At 44.7% G+C, this 17,500-nt stretch overlaps 1 protein-coding gene across 1 annotated transcript in view; it reads left to right on the top strand.

Annotated features, from left to right (window-relative positions):
• LOC143027299 (uncharacterized) overlaps window positions 1-17,500 on the top strand; it is a 25,053-nt gene that overhangs the window by 7,128 nt on the left and 425 nt on the right. Inside the window, exons 2-6 of the mRNA XM_076188568.1 lie at window positions 11,631-12,879; window positions 13,422-14,232; window positions 14,431-14,649; window positions 15,812-16,378; window positions 17,213-17,447. Of these exons, the coding sequence (XP_076044683.1) occupies window positions 11,631-12,879; window positions 13,422-14,232; window positions 14,431-14,649; window positions 15,812-16,378; window positions 17,213-17,447 (3,081 nt within the window). The remainder of the gene's footprint in view (window positions 1-11,630; window positions 12,880-13,421; window positions 14,233-14,430; window positions 14,650-15,811; window positions 16,379-17,212; window positions 17,448-17,500) is intronic.

Consider the following 17,500-nt stretch of genomic DNA (forward strand, 5'->3'; position numbering starts at 1 on the left):
AAATAAATAGAAATTAAATAAATAAGATAATGATGAATAAATTAATGAATAAATAGACATTTTAAAATTACCCTCCCACTCATCGCCCCAGAGCCCCTTCGAAGCCAACTCCTCCCCCCACACACACACATGGGCGATATATGCATGTATGCCATTATCACAGTAATGATGATAATAATGATGATGATCTATCTATATTTATATACCAAGATCTTTTTCCACCTTATAAGGGAGGTAGCCAAGACAAAGGCACGTACCTACTCCCACCCATTCCACTCCCCTCCACCACCCCTTCCTACCTCTCATCTTAGTTACTCATGGATGACGGGTCATCCGTGTATCCCACCCACTGCCCTGAGTCAGAAACAACGTAGCAAGACACAATGCATCCACAGTAAGGCCGCTTCACTTGATCGGCGACCCCCTCTCTCCGTCCCCCTTATGCAGAACAAGAGAAGACAGGGGGAAACCCCTTCGGGCTGCGACAAAATATCATTCAAAAGTTAGCAACCCCTATCCCTACATCCCCTGCCTCTCCTTTCCTTGCATAACAGTATCATCTATACAGAGCCACTCTCCACTCATCCCTATCTCCTGCCTTCTCCTTTCCTTGCTCAACAGACATTCCCCTCTTTCTCAACGTCCCCTTCATCCCATCCATCCATCTCATCCTTGGTCATCCCCTCAAATTCACTCCCTCCACCTCCGTCTTCCACGCCTCTTTTACTAATCTCTCTTCACTCATGTTTTCCACGTATCCAAAATATTCCAATACTCTTTCATTAGCCCTATCTGTCATCTCCTTTTCCACTCCCACTCTCCTCCTCACCTCCTCATTTCTCACTCTATCCAACCTAGTAACCCCTATCATATTTCTCAGACATTTCATCTCAAACACTTTCAAACTTTTCCCTTCTGCCTCTCTTCAATTCCTAGTCTGCCCCATACAGAGCCGTTGGCACAATCACCCCTTCATACAATCTCCTCTTTGCATCCATTACTAGATGCCTATTTCTCATAATACTTTTTAACCCCTCAAGGCAACTTCCTTCTCTCAATCTACAATTTACCTTTACCTCCACTCCCTTTCCTGCCACATGCGACCCCAAATATTTAAAGCTATCCACTTCCTCCAATCTCTCTTTTTAAGACTTACTTCCAACTTACCATCTTCTCCCCTTGTACTTCTCAAGAACAATAATAATAACCATTATCATTATTACTATTAATATAACTACTCTTATCATTATCAATGCTATCATTATTGCTATTATCATTATCATTGTTATTATTACTATTATTATAACTATTATTATTACTATTATTATTAAGACTTCCTTCCAACTCACTACCATCTTCTCCCCTTGTACTTCTCAAGAACAATAATAATAACCATTATCATTATTACTATTACTATAACTACTCTTATCATTATCAATGCTATCATTATTGCTATTATTATTATCATTGTTATTATTACTATTATTATAACTATTATTATTACTATTATTATTATTATTATCATTATTATTTTTATTTCCATATGGGTGACATTCATACACACGCGCGCGCACACTCGTAGGATCACCTCATGCCATCCGGGTCAATGATGTATTTAACATTTTATTCAGGCTGCACACAGGCGATTCTCATGGGTTGAGTGACGTCATCAATGCAAACGGGTTGAGACAGACCTCACCTGACTCTTCAGCGGAGTGACAATTTTCACGTAATTCATTAGAGAGAGAGAGAGAGAGAGGGGGGGAGGAAGAGAGAGGGGGGAGGAAGAGAGAGGGAGGGAGGAAGAGAGAGGGAGGGAGGGAGGGAGGAAGAGAGAGGGAGGGAGGGAGGAAGAGAGAGAGAGAGAGAGAGAGAGAGAGAGAGAGAGAGAGAGAGAGAGAGAGAGAGAGAGAGAGAGAGAGAGAGAGAGAGAGAGAGAGAGAGAGAGAGAGAGGGGAGGAAGAGAGAGGGGGGAGGAAGAGAGAGGGAGGGAGGAAGAGAGAGGGAGGGAGGAAGAGAGAGGGAGGGAGGAAGAGAGAGAGAGAGAGAGAGAGAGAGAGAGAGAGAGAGAGAGAGAGAGAGAGAGAGAGAGAGAGAGAGAGAGAGAGAGAAGGTACGCATGCCTTTCAGGGAGAAAGATGGGAGAAGGAAGGCACGAGAGAGTGCGAGAGAGTATGCATGTCTTTCAGGGAGAGGGGAAAAGGAAGGTGAGAGAGTATGCATATTATATCTTTCAGGGAAAGAGAAGGGAGTTACAATGAGTTACATGGAGGACAAACGAACAGCAACAGACCTACTGGTCCCTACGAGGTTGTTTCGTTACTTAATCTAAATCTATCAAGAAGTAAAATTATACTAGACGGGGATTTGTAGTTAAGTAAATGTCCCCCTGTAATCCATCCATAAGTAAAACAATTCTAGTCGGGGATTTGTAGTTAAGTAAATGTCGAGACGTTTTTTGAATACCTCTACAGTAGAACAATCAATGACGTTAGCCAAGTCTGAAAACGTTGCATCCATTAGTCGTAGTTGCGTTGGAGGTGTCAATTTTAAAATATTTTTCCACATCCATGTTTTCGATTCCTATGATAATTTTGAAAACCTCAATTAGGTCCCCTCTCATTCTCCTTTTCGAGAGACTAAGCAAATTAAGTTCCCTTAAGCGCTCTTCGTATTGCTTGTTCTTCAACCTTGGGATGAGTTTTGTTACTCTGCGTTGTACCTTTTCTAACTTTTGTATATCCTTCTTGTAGTATGGAGACCAACACTGTATGCAGTATTCTAGGTTCGGCCTGACTAGGTCATTGTAGAGATTAAGAATAATTTATTTAGTTCTGAACTCCAAAGCTCTACCTATAAATCCAATTAATTTGTTTGCAGTTCCAATAACCTCTGAACACTGTTTGCTTGGTTTGAGATCATTTCAGATCACAACACCAAGGTCTTTCTCTTGTTCTACACTAGCTTATTGCACACCATTCATCATGCAGTTAGTCTGGGCATTACTATTACCAATATGAAGTATTTTACATTTATCTATATTGAAAAACATCTGGGAGTTTGTCGCCCATTCGCATAAAGTATTCAAATCGTTTTGCAATTCTTGTTCTTGTGTTATGGATGTCATCTTATTTGCAATTTTGGTGTCATATGCGAATTTGGATAATTTGCACTTTATATTTTCACCTAGATCATTAATGTATATCAGAAAAAGTATAGGACCTAAGACTGAGCTCTGAGGCACTCCACTTGATACAATACGCCATTACAAAGGTGGAGCATGCCGACAGGAGACCTTTTGGGTCATAACTAGATCGGATGTGGAAAAAATGTAATAATGATAAATTAAAGACAAAATATAAAAATAATAATAATATAAACAATAATAAATAAAATAAATAAATGCATAGGTATAGTTAATGAACGGATAAATAGTAAATAATAGTCAATTGACAGATAACTTTTTTATTATTATTTTTATTATCATCAAATATTTAAATATTTAAATTTTCATTTTTATTATCATTGTTATTATCATCATTATCATTGTTACAATTACTATCAATATTCTATTTGTTATTAGTGTTGTCATCATATTTAATTGTTAAACTTGATCATTATTACATTAGCCACAATGAATATGTAATGTTCACACTTGTCACCAATTATGGTAACACGGGGAGGTAGTAAGGTCCACCCCATGTATAAAATACCCTAGCCCGTTTGTAAACCCATTCCTTTGAAAAAGCATACCTGCGAAACTAGTCAGGAATAAACTCAAGACGAAGACTCCTGTGTTTCCTACTCCGCTTACGTCAACTAATAATAAATAAAATCAAGCTAATAATGATAAACGAACAAACAATAACAAACAGATAAGCAAATAATATAAGATAAATGGCAGTCATTACAGATTCTTAAAGCTTCGAACTGAACTACATTCTGAAATCCATCGGGTAATATGTCCTACTATACCATGGAATTCTAGTTTAATTAGTAACATCCTATGTGGGACTTTATCGAAAGCTTTTTGGAAATGAAGATATATAAAATCAGCTGCCCTCCCTTCTTCGTACATACCGTAAATCGCACATGAAGTCAAGAAAGTTTGTCCGACACGAACGCTTATTACGGAATCCATGTGAATCTTTAATAATATTTTTTCTCCGAGAATTCTACAACTTTGTCTCTCAGGAGAGACTTCATTAGTTTACAGACAATTGATTAAGTAATAGGCCGATAGTTACCAGGATTGGATCTGTCACCCTTTTTGAATAAGGGTACAACATTTGCACTCTTGTACAATTCTTCAAGATTGTAAAGACAAGTTGAAAATCGCACTGAGGGGTTTGCAAATTTCTTCTTTGACTTCCTTGAGTATTCTCGGATAAATTTTGTCTATTCCAGGCGATTTGTTTAATTTAAATTTGTCAATAACGCGCTTTACATCACGTTATTCAATATCCATATCTAGTAGATGCTGTCCGTCCCGGTGAGATACACTGTTCGTTTCTACTGTTCTAAATAGTGAACAAAGGCGCAAAATAATAATTTAGTATGTCTGCCATAACCTCTCTTCTGTTACTATTTCCCCCGTCGTTGATATAAGGGGTCCAATGGTGCTCTTAAGAACTTTTTTGTCCCTGATATATCTGAAAAATTCTTTAGGATTTTCTTTGCATTTGGAGGTAATATACTGTTCTTGTGATTTCCTACTGGCTTTAATGAGCCTTTTAGATTCTCAACGACATTCTTCGTATTCCATATTCCATATTCCGTATTCCATATTCTTCGTATCTGTTTGGCTATGTGTTGATGTGTATCTTCTGTACACAGGTTTTATGGCTAGCAAAGTATTCTTAATTTTGACATTCCACCATTTTGGTTTTGTATTAATTGATGGCTTTCTTGACTATATTACTGAATATGGCCCAATTTTGTTCAACATCTTGAATTTTGTGAATTTCTGACCAGTCGGTTTTTCCAAGTATCTCTCTTAACTTTTTAAGTTTGCTCGCCGGAAGTTCGGTACCTTTTCGAAGCTGTTATTTTGTAGATAAATGTTGCAATCCGTGTTGAATGTAAGGACATCGTGGTCACAGGTGCTGCATTTTGGTCCAACATTTACACTGGTTACTTGGTTTTCGTTAGTGGAAAGAACAATATCAAAAACATTTTCTCTCGTGTTGGTTCGCGAATGTGTTGATACAATGAACTTTACAAAATATTAGAGCCCATGACCGGTGTGCGAATTTAGTGCTCCACCCCATACAGTTACTGGCAGGTTAAAATCGCCTATAATAACAGCCCGTCTGAGGTATTGGCTGCTTGTTATTGTGGCAAAGTAGCATGCAGTTGATACTTTAGGGTCTATATGGGCGCCCCTACGGACCAGAGCCACACATCATTTTGTCTATGATAGAGGAAAACTCTGTTCATAGAGAAATGATGACACTTTTATACTACGACTGTCCCTCCGTTATGCTGTCCCCCAACCCCTTGTTGCTGTCCTTTACCATTTCTCTGAGTATTCTTTTTCTGTGATGGGGGAATTCCCTGCCACCAAGTATTCCCACTTGGATCGTAAGAGGCGAGAAGAAAGGGACGGGGATTGGGACTAGTCATCCTTCTCCTTGTAGCCCCACAGGGGATATTCCTAAAAGAAAAAGAGGAGGCATAAGAGGGGCTGGAAGTTCTCGGACCAGCACCCTAAGGTTTGGGTCTTTTAATGTGCGTGGATGTGGTACAGATGAGAGTAAAAGGGAAGAGATAGGTAGTATGTTTGTGAGAAGAAAGATGGATGTGTTGGCTCTGAGTGAAACTAAGTTGAAAGGGAAGGGTGAGTGTAAGTTTGGGAGTATAAGTGGGAGGTTATCAGGAGTGAAGAGAGGGCGAGGGAGGGAAGGGGTGGCTATTCTAATAAGTGAAGAGATAGGTAAACGGGTAGTGGAGTGGAAGGAGGTTTCCTCAAGGATAATGTGGATGAAGGTGAAACTGGGGAAGGAGATGTGGGTCTTTGTAAGTGCATATGGGCCTGGCAGTGAGAGGAGTGTAGAAGAAAGGGAGACCTTTTGGATAGATCTAAATGAGTGCATAGAGGATTTAGGAAGAAATGTCAATGTAATAGTACTGGGAGACCTTAATGCTAGGGTAGGAAATGGTCCAATCGATGGAGTGGTTGGGAAATGTGGAATTCCAGGAAAGAATCGTAGTGGAGAGTTGATGGTGGAAATGTGTCTAGAAAGAGAGTTGATGATAGCAAATACAGTGTTTCGGAAGAAAGTCAAGCATAAGTACACATGGGAGAGGGTGGTGGAGGGAAGGGTGGTAGATAGAGCGCTAATGGATTATGTAGTGGTAAATAGGATTATGATAGGAAGAGTTAAGGATGTACATGTGCTAAGGGGAGAGGGTGGGGGAATATCAGATCATTTTTTGGTGGAAGATAAGTTGAGAGTGGAGGATAGATGGAGAAAGAGGAAAGGGACAAAAGGTGGGGAGGTTCTTAGAGTGAACTCTTTGAATGAAAAGGAAAAGGAGGAGTACAAAAAGAAGCTGAGGGAGGAGTGGGAAGGAGTAAAGGGTAGAGTAGAGCTGGGTGTGGAGGAGGAATGGGGATGGTTCAAGGAGGGAGTCATAAAGTGTGCAAGGATAGTGTGTGGAACAAGAAGGACAGGGGGAAATAGAAGGAAGGGTAGTGAATGGTGGGATGAGGAAACAAAGAAGGTTGTAGAAGAGAAGAAACGAGCTTTCACAGATTGGTTACAAAATAGGTCGAGGGAGTCATATGAGAGGTACAAAGAAAAGAAAAGAGAAGTAAAGCAAAAGGTAAAGGTTGCAAAGAGGAGAGCAAATGTGAAATGGGGTAAGAGTATGACAGAAAAATTTGAAAGTAATAAAAAGATGTTTTGGAAAGAAATTAAGAGAGGAGGCGAATCAAGTAGACAAGAAAAGGTAAAAGGTGCAGATGGAGAGATGATAATGGAAGAGAAGGCAGTAAGGGGAAGATGGGCAGAATATTTTAGGGAGTTGCTAAATGTGAAGGAGGATGGGGAAGGAAAGATAGCTGCAGTGGGAAGTGCTAAGAAAATGAGAGTGATGAGTGAGGAGAATGGAGGAGAAATAAGGAAGGATGAGGTGAAGGCAGTTGTTAAGATGATGAAAGCAGGTAAGGCACCTGGTCTGGATGGATGTCATGCAGAATGTCTGAAAAAGGAAGGTACAGTGATGGTGGACTGGTTGGTGAGGTTATTCAATGTTTGCTGGAGAGAGGGTAGAGTGCCGGAGAACTGGAGGAGTGCCTGTATAGTTCCTCTTTACAAGGGAAAAGGGGACAAGTGTGAATGTAGTAGTTTCAGAGGAATTAGCTTGTTAAGTGTAGTTGTGAAGGCTTATGGGATCTTGATTGAGAGGATTAGGAGAGGAACAGAAGGAGTAATTGGTGAGGAACAGTGTGGATTTAGGACAGGTAGAGGTTGTGTAGATCAGATCTTTGTGTTAAGACAGATATGTGAGAAAGCTATAGGTAAGGGGAAGGATGTTTTTTGGGCTTTTATGGATCTGGAAAAGGCTTATGATAGGGTAGACAGGAAGGCACTGTGGGAGGTTATGCAGATATATGGGATAGGAGGAAAGCTTCTGGGAGCTGTCAAGAGTTTTTATGAGAATAGTAGAGCTTGTGTCAGAATTGGAAATGGAGAGAGTGAGTGGTTCGAGGTAAAGGTGGGACTTCGTCAAGGATGCGTTATGTCGCCCTGGCTGTTCAACTTATACATGGATGGGGTGGTGCGAGAGGTAAATGCAAGGGTAGTGGGTCAGGGATTAGAGATGGTTAAAGAAAATGGAGAAAAGTGGGAGGTGAACCAGCTGTTGCTTGCTGACGACACTGCGCTTGTGGCAGGATCGGAGGAGGGATTGAGGAAGTTGGTGACAGAGTTTGGGAGAGTATGTGATAGAAGAAAGCTAAAGATAAATGTGGGTAAAAGTAAGGTGATGAGATGTACAAGGGGTGAAAGTGACAGTAGACTGGAAGTGAGCATTAAGGGAGAGCAACTGGAGGAAGTGGATAGTTTTAGATACTTGGGTGCAAATGTGGCAGGGAAAGGTGGAGTGAAAGTGGAGGTAGAATGTAGATTGAGAGAAGCGAGTAAATGCCTTGGTGGATTAAAGAGTGTAATGAGGAATAGACATTTGGGAATGGATGATAAGAGGAGACTGTATGAAGGAGTGATTGTACCAACAGCACTGTATGGAGCAGAAACATGGAACATAAGAGAGGAAGAGAGAAGGAGTTTGAATGGTTTGAGATGAGGTGTCTGAGAAGTATGATGGAGGTTACTAGGCTAGATAGAGTGAGAAATGAGGAGGTGAGGAGGAGAACAGGGGTGGAAAAGGAGCTGGGAGATAGGGTTGATGAAAGAGTATTAGGATGGTTTGGACACATGGAAAGAATGAGTGAAGAAAGACTAGTAAAAGAGGTGTGGAAGGCAGATGTGGAGGAAGTGAACATGAGGGGGCGTCCTAGGATGAGGTGGATGGATGGGATGAAGGGGGCTTTGGGGAAGAGGGGAATGTCTGTTGAGGAAGGACGGGAGAGGACAGAAGACGGGGGTGAATGGAGAATGGATGATGTTGTGATTGCATGAGGTGGAATGGGCGGGGGGATGGGGGATGAGGTAGTATGTGTGAGCAAAATTTTACGCAGCCCGAAGGGATTTCTCCCCGTCCTCTCATTTTATGCAATGGGGGGGTGGAGAGGGGGGGTCGCCGATTTAATGAAGCGGCTTTGCTGTGGTTGTACTGTGTCTTGCGACACTGCTTCTGACCCAGGGCAGTGGACAAGGTGCAGGGATGACCCGTCATCCAGGAGGTGCTAAGATAAGAGGGAGGGTGGAGGGGTGTGGAGTGTATTCAAGGATGGAATGGGTTGGAATGATTTTATGGCTTTTTCTTTTTGGCTATCCCCCTTGTAAGGGGAAAAAAGCCTTGGTATATGTATATGCATGTATAATAACAGCACCGTTATCGCAGCAAATATCTAAAATCTGTTCATATAATTCGTCGTCAATATTTTGATATTGGGCTGGTGGACGGCAAATAAGGACAAGAATGAATTTTTGCGGCCATGCACACATTCTTTATTTGTGGTGTATGTATGTGCGATTTCACATAAAGAGGTACACCGCCACCTGCTCTCTGTGATTGTTCGCCACTGTATATCGAATACCCTTTTATACTATATTCCGATAGGAAATCTCTAGTTTCGGTATCAATCCAAGATTCAGTGACCCCAACTATATCACAGTCCTCGACAAAAATAAATGCAGCAATATCTTGGAATTTGTTGCGCAAACTACATGCATTGACTAAACAGACTTTCAATTGCTGCCTCTGAGAGGATACCTGATTTCTTTTTACTACGATGGGAACCGAGATCCTCTCTACTTTTTTTTTTTTTTTTTTTTTTTTGGGGGGGGGGGGGGATATGCCTCCAGAGTGTCGTTTAGGAGTCTGTGGCAACACGCCATTTCTGCAGTGTCCCCTTAACGCACATAGCTTTATTGTATAATAAAATTTGTAATCTTAATAAAACAATTATATATGTCACTTGTAATCAAAATATATATTGTAAAAATTGTGTCACATACGAGGATGGCCATTCTTTTGTAAAATATATTTATATATATATATATATTTGAATATCTGGGGAGCAGATTCTCTTGTATGCATGCATTGTTAAAATCGACAGCGTTAGTGAGGTAGTTGATCTTCTTGTGATTATTCTCCAGTTTTCTAACCAATATATATATATATATATATATATATATATAATATTATTTGCATACTCTGTACAAAGCCTTAATATATTCATCGTGTATAGTTTATGTCATGGCGGACATCCAATCCAAAAATTAGTCCACGCAGAGGTCAGACGTCGCTCTCCGCTCCAGCACACTCAACAAGCGCCCGGCAATCTTCGCCGGCCGGTGGCGGCGAGGAGACTTTTCTCCTTTGCTGCTGCCGGTCTGGCACAAGGCTGACCTCTTCGTTGGCGTCGGCAGGCGGGTTTACACCAAAGACAAATACACACATTTCCCAAGTCACGTAATTCTCTGCTTTCAGAGTTGTGCTTGGAAGAAAAGAGATACACGCACACTTGCTCGCTGGCTTAGCAGAGGCCCTTAATCCAACTCTGATTCAGAGCCCTTAACTCTTCGCCGGCTGGTCGTGGGAGAGGAATTGGGGAGCCTCTCTTGTCGACCGGCCCGCACCCACGCCTGGCCTCTTCGCTGACGCTGGCGAGCGGGTTTACACTTCTGACATTTACACACAATTCCCAAGTCACGTAATTCTCTGCTTTCAGAGTTGTGCTTGGAAGGAGAAAGATAAAACAACACCCGCCCGCCTGCCCACCCACCCACCCTCGCACCGCCATTGGATCCACTCTCCTGACTACGCTTCGGATATCGCTCGCTCATCGCTCAAGCCCAACCTGGGGCTAAACAGGAACGCTCATGCCCAACCCGGGGCTAATCCGTAACGTGCTACCTAGCTGGGGTTAATCAGCATCTCTACACACGGGACGTGAACTATACTCACTTCCCGTAAGATACACACACCTCTCACGAACATACCCACGCCCCACGCACAAACATCTACACGTACTTTTTCTTCGACTAAAATTCGCTTCCGTTCTAACTTTCTTTTATACTACATCTTTTCATTTCAGTTTACCTCCCACTAAAGATTTTTCCGTTTTTCCACCTTTACTACTACGCCTCAGCGCCGCCGACCAAGTTCCCAGCCCATTTCTCCCGAGCCACGACCACCAACCGCCCCTAATTGCTCACGTAAAAGCGCATTGATAATAGCCCTCTTTTATACACTATCTTTTCATTTTCTTACAGACATTCTTCCCCTCCCACAAAAACCGATCCCGCGCAAGCGGGTGGTCTTACCTAGCAAGTCGCAAGGACGATACCACTTACCATGATGTGGTAACTAACCACATCATTTGTAGCGGGGTAAGGTGCTACGTTTTAAATTCACTCTATTCGAATTTTTCTGGTTTATCTATAAAGCTTTTAACACAGTTCTGTACACAATTAATCACTAGGGCACGTCACACACCGACTGCTCCTGGACCCGTGCAATCCGGTTTTGTCTTCCGGAAATGCTGAGTCTGCTGAATTTTGAGGTGCTCTCAGTCACCTTGTCAAGATTTTTAGTCGGAATGTTTGGCCCTTTAAAGTTTGTTCTTGGTTCATAATTACTACCTATATCCCATTCTACAATACATATATCCAGGGGGGAAGGGTTGATTACTATTGTGTTGCCGTGTGTTATTCCGAATTGGCGATTCACTGCATCTATTGGTGTGTGTTCGTGTGTCTGTGTGTGAGTCCGCCTCTGTGCGCTTGGCTAAATTGCTGATTCGGCTGTCGCCGCTTTGTCGATCGGAGCGGATGTGCGGTGCCACGATGTCTGGGTTATTGTGACATTGCCTGCATTGTGTATGGGAATGAGGTGATGTGGTTAATGTGGTGATACACATTTGGCGACCCCTTCGTGTGGACCGGACCAGTCAACATGGTGTGGTAACTAACCACATAAATTGGTGACCCCTAAAGTGGACCACTGCGCAGCCGCCGACGCCCTCCGGAGTGGATCGCCAGCCCCTGCCCCGCCATCTGAAGTGGACTGTCAGCCGCCGCCTGCCCCCGCCTTCCAGAGTGGACTACCAGCGCTGCCAGCCGCCGCCTCCGCCTGCTCCGCCTCCTAGAGTGGACTACCAGCCGCCGCAATCGACGTGGTCCGCCCCTGCCCCGCCGCCGGCCCCACCCTCCGCCTGTCGCCTCTACCGGAGTGGACTCCCAGCGCCTCCTACCGCCCCTGCCGGAGTGGACCGCCACAGAACCGACGTCCTAACCATCATGGACCAGTCTGTTCCTACCTCAGCGGACGTGGTTCCTATGGAAGAACCACCCATCGACCCACCACATCAACCTGCAACCCTATCTGCCGTCCATGCTTTTCGTGCACCACCTTTCCTAAGTCACGACCCGACTGTGTGGTTCCACATTCTAGAATGTAATTTCAAGTCCTCGCGCATCTGGATTAGCCTCGCCAAATTCAGCAACGCCTGCTCCCTTCTTCCCCCGGACGTCTTTTCTCGTGTATCTGACGCTATCTCTACAGCGTTAATATCCGACACTCCATACGAATATTCAAAGGACGCTATCCTTGCCAGATTCCAGTCATCCGTCGCTACACGCCTTCAAGAGCTTCTCTCTAAGGAAGAACTTGGCAACGAGAGACCGTCAGACCTACTACGCCGCATGAGGAGTCTCCTGGCAGACAAGTACGACACGTTCGACAAGGCCCTTTTTCTCCAGCTGTTCTACCAACGTCTGCCCGCCACTATCCAGCGTAGCCTCTTCACTGTAAAGGACCACCTTCCCGTGGACAAACTCCCCACACTCGCCGACGAGCTCATCGAGACTGTCTCTTCGCCCTCCGTCTCCCACATCAAGCCAGACCCCCTCTACGAGCGCCTCGTCGACATGGTGACTCAGCTTACACTGCAAGTTAGCGAGCTCAAGGAACAAGTTCAAACAGCAGACCGCCGTAATTTTTCCCGCAGGCAACGTTCCAGATCCAGACCAGGATCCAAGAGCACGGACTGCACACCTGCGGTATGTTACTACCATGCCCAGTTCGGTTCCAAGGCACATAAGTGTAACCAACCCTGCGCCTTCACCCATTCCCCCAATTTAAACTCCAACGGCGAACGTGCTGTGCATAATGTTCGTCCCTCCTCCTCACAACTCCTCTACATCAGAGACCCTCTGACGCGCCACCTATTTCTTATTGACACCGGTGCTGCAACAAGCATACTTCCTGCTACAGTCAGTTTACGGACGTTACCACCACTCACTTTCCTCTATGCAGCCAACAAGACTAAGATCGACGCCTTCAGGAAATCTACCCTATCCCTCTCCCTCAACCTGCATGCCAGGCCCCCTGACATCCACCCTTCTGAATCCTCTCTCCCACGAAAGGACAGAGTCCACTTGGCCAGACTGCGGTGCGGCCACCACCCAGCACTTCTAAGCTACCAGAAGAGGCTGGATGACCGCATTGTGAATAGCTGCCCAGGATGTAACACTTCACCCCATACCATACAACACATAATGGAAGACTGCATTATACACAATCATGCACACAAACAACACAACATACCTACAAAGGATTTGTGGGAAAACCCAGTTTCGGCTGTGGCCTTCCTTGGGGAGACGGGACTGCTCGGACAGACAGTCTAGGGAACGACAACGACAACAACAACAACAACAACAACCTCCGTCGTGCCTTCGAGTGGACGTTCTACGTTGACGACGTATCTCAACCAATCCTCGGAGCAGATTTCCTCAACTACTACGGTCTTCTCGTAGACATACAGCGCCGTCGCCTCTACGATGTCTCAAAGCGCCTCTCTTCATACGGCCACACTCGACCTGGCGTTAGCACCAGCATCTCTGTCACCAGTCAAGACGCCCCTTTTGCTTCCCTACTGCAACAGTTTCCCACCCTCACTCAGCTACATCCATGCACGCCGCCGATATGTCACCACGTCGAAAATCGCATCATCACTTCTGGCCGCCCAACCCACGCCAAGCCACGACGTTTCGCACCCGAACGACAACGCATCGTCAAGACCGAGTTCGAGTCCCTTATGCGCCAAGGGATCTTTCGGCCCAGCAACAGCAACTGGTCTTCAGCGCTTCACGTCGTACCTAAAAAGAGCGGTGATTTGCGACCGTGCGGTGACTACCGTGCACTGAACTCCCAAACTGTCTTCGATCGATACCCCATCCCCAACATCCAAGAATTTGGCTCCCAACTCTTCGGCTGTACCATCTTTTTTACGGTGGATCTTGTTCAAGCTTTCCATCAGATCTTTGTCCACCTCGATGACATCCGGAAGACGGCCATTACCACCCCATTCGGCCTCTACGAATACATCCGGATGCCCTTCGGCCTGAAGAATGCAGCACAGACATCCCAGCGCTTCATCGACGAAGTTCTACGTGGCTTACCCTTCTGTTTCGCCTACATAGATGACCTCCTCATCGTCAGCCTTGATGAAGACACCCACCGCCGTCACCTTGAAGAAGTCATCACCCGTCTACGAGACTACGGAATCCAAATCAACGCCGCCAAGTCGAAATTTGTGTTAAAAACCGTAGATTTCCTATGACACACTGTCTCCACTGGTATTTCACCTCTGAGTACCAAGTGTGATGCCATCCGCCAGTTCCCGAAGCCCTCCACCCAGAGACAACTCAAGCAGTTCTTAGGTATGATAATTTTTTACAATCGCTTCATCCCTAAGTGTTCCCTCATGTTACAACCTTTGTATTCTCTCATTAGGCCTTGCAAGTATGGTCAGTCCATAAAGCTCGTTTGCTGTCCTGAAGCCGACGAAGCTTTCGCTTCTGCGAAGACTGCGCTGGACACCGTTGCTACCCTCAGTTTCCCTGCCCAGGAGGCCCTCACATCCATCGCCACTGACGCCTCCAACGACGGAATCGGCACCATCTTGCAACAGTACGCCGACAGTGCTTGGAAGCCGCTCGCCTTCTTTTCCAAGTAACTGAGCAAAGCTGAGAAGAATGGGACCTTTCGCAGTCAGGCTCGTAGATTCCTATTAGCGCTAGAATTTTCAATTGTCTCGGATTTCACGAGGCAAAGGGATGATTTAGCTAATTTGGAAACCGATATTTAAAAAAAGATACGCCATAAATTGCTGCATAAATGTATTTAAAATTAAAAACATGACGCTTAATGTTATAATTTTTACTTACTGATGTGTGATAAGGCTTTGTTAATTTAATTATAAGGTAAACCTAAAAATAGGTAATTATTTTTACTGAAGTAACTATGAGCAGTAAAAATAAGAGGATGTTGATTTCGGTTTGTGCATTTTATCTGAGAGTGTTGAAAAATAATGGATATCACTGTCACGTCCTGTATATGAAGAAAATCAGTGAGATAAAAAAATAACAACAGTGATGGCGGACGTACGAAGTTAACGACATTTTTGTAAAGAATAGCCTCTTAGATCTGCTGGGAGCTATTTTCAAACAAATATGGCTAATTTTACGTGTGCCGTGGCAAACTGCACGTCAGATTCAAGAAAAAATCAGAGAAAGACAAAGTTTATTGTACCGAAAAAATTAAGTCTTCGATGCAAGAATATATTTTCGATACATTACATGGATTTGCCTATTGCTTGGTGCATTCAAATGAAAGTATATATCAATATACGTCCATTGAAGTCGGTAGAAAATGACAAATTGCTTGGCTTGATACAATTATAGGCTGTTTTACGAATATCATCTGTGATTATAAATAGAGGCTCAAACAATGCTATATGCCGTTTGCAATCATGAAATTAATTGACTTAAATTTCAGACACAATAATGTACAACGATACACCTCTGTAAGCTTATAAAACTTGCCCAAAAAAGTATTTATTTTCCGGCAAGAATTACAAAATCTGGCGGTGTCTGGTATCAATTTACTCACTGCGAAAGGTCCCATTACAGCGCATTCGATAGGGAGTTGCTTGCTGTCTACCGAGCAGTCCAACGATTTAGGTATTTCCTTCAAGGTCGACAGTTCATCATCTTCACAGACCATAAACCCCTCACCACCACTTTCCACGCTAACAAAGCCAGTTATACCTCTACTCAGCTCCGCCACTTACAGAACATTTCTCAGTTCTCCACAGATATTCGTTACGTCCAAGGTACAACGCACCCGCTGACGCCCTCTCCAGAAACATTTACGCAGTTTCAACGCAGTCTCCTGTCATGTACAGGGATGCCAGGACAAGAGTGAGAAATGCAGCTGGTGCCACAGAGGCTTTCTCAGTGGGAGCTGGGCTTCACCAGGGGTCAGATCTTAGCCCCTATTTGTTTAACCTCCTCATTGATGTGTTGGTGGAGGAGGTAACAAAAGAGGCACCATGGAGTATGCTCTTTGTAGATGACATAGTGTTGGTATCAGAGAGTCGCGAAGAACTACAGGAGCGGTTGGAGCTGTGGAGGGGCTTATTAGAGGACTATGGGCTGAAGGTGAGCAGAAGGAAGACGGAGTACCTGGAGTGCAATGTGACTCAGGAAGGCGACCTTTTCATGCAGGACCACAAACTGCCGCAGGTGGAGGCCTTCAAATACCTCGGATCTTATGTAGCGAAGGATGGAGATCTAGAAAAAGAGATTGACTACAAGATCAAGTTGGTGTGGAACAATTGGCGGAGAGTATCAGGTGTGCTATGTGACAAAAAGATAAGTGCCAGAGTAAAAGGAAAGGTGTACAAGACAGTAGTGAGACCAGCGTTGTTGTACGGAGCTGAGACATGGGCACTGAAAAAGGTACAAGAAAGGAAGCTGGACGTCGCAGAAATGAGGATGTTGAGGTGGATGTGTAGGGTGACGAGGTTGGATAGGATAAAGAATGATAGGATTCGCGGTACTGTGAAAGTAGTGGAGGCGTCGGCGAAAGCGCAGGAAAGGATATTACATTGGTTCGGCCATGTGAAGAGAAGAGATGAAGACTACGTGGGAGGGAGAGTGATGGACATGGAGGTACAGAGGAGATGCAGGCGAGGGAGACCCAAGCTGCGTTGGAAGGACAGACTAAGAGAGGACCTTCAGGAGAAACATCTGGAGGAGGAGCAGGTGATGGACCGAAACAAGTGGAAACGACTAGCGAGGAACGGCGACCCCATATGAAAATGGGAAACGTCAACAGGAAAAGAAGAACGCAGTTTCCTGTCATCGACTACGCCGCCATTGCAGCAGCACAGGCCAACTGCGACGACTTGCAGTGACTGTTGGACAACCCTTCCCTCAAGATGGAGAAAATTCAGGTAGCTGGCACAGACATCCGTCTGTATGCTGACGCCTCCACCGGCAACCTTCGCCCCTTTCTCCCTACGTCATTCCGCCATCAACTCTTCTGCCACCTTCATGACCTTGCGCACCCTGGCATCCGTGCATCCCAACGGATGTTAACCTCCAAGTTCATCTGGCCAAGCAACAACAAGGACGCCATGCACTGGGTCCACCTGCCTCCAGTGCCAGGCTTCGAGGGTAACACGACACACATTTCCCCCACTAATTCCTTTCCCAATTGTCTCTACCAGGTTCAGCCACATACACGTCGATATCGTCGGCCCCCTCCCGTACTCTAACGGATACAAGTACGTGTTCACCTGTGTCGACCGCTTCACTCGTTGGCCAGAGGCGATTCCCATTCCTGACATCAACACCGACACCATTACACGAGCGTTCGTCAACAACTGGGTTGCTCGCTTCGGTATCCCGACCGACCTAACCTCGGACAGAGGCAGCCAGTTCGAGTCGACCCTCTGGAACAAGGTAATGGCCCTCCTTGGTATCCGCCGTTACCGTACTGCCAGTTACCATCCCCA

This window comes from Oratosquilla oratoria, chromosome 8 (assembly GCF_046742065.1).
Source record: "Oratosquilla oratoria isolate Oo_2021 chromosome 8, ASM4674206v1, whole genome shotgun sequence".
In the NCBI taxonomy this organism is placed as follows: Eukaryota; Metazoa; Arthropoda; class Malacostraca; order Stomatopoda; family Squillidae; genus Oratosquilla; species Oratosquilla oratoria.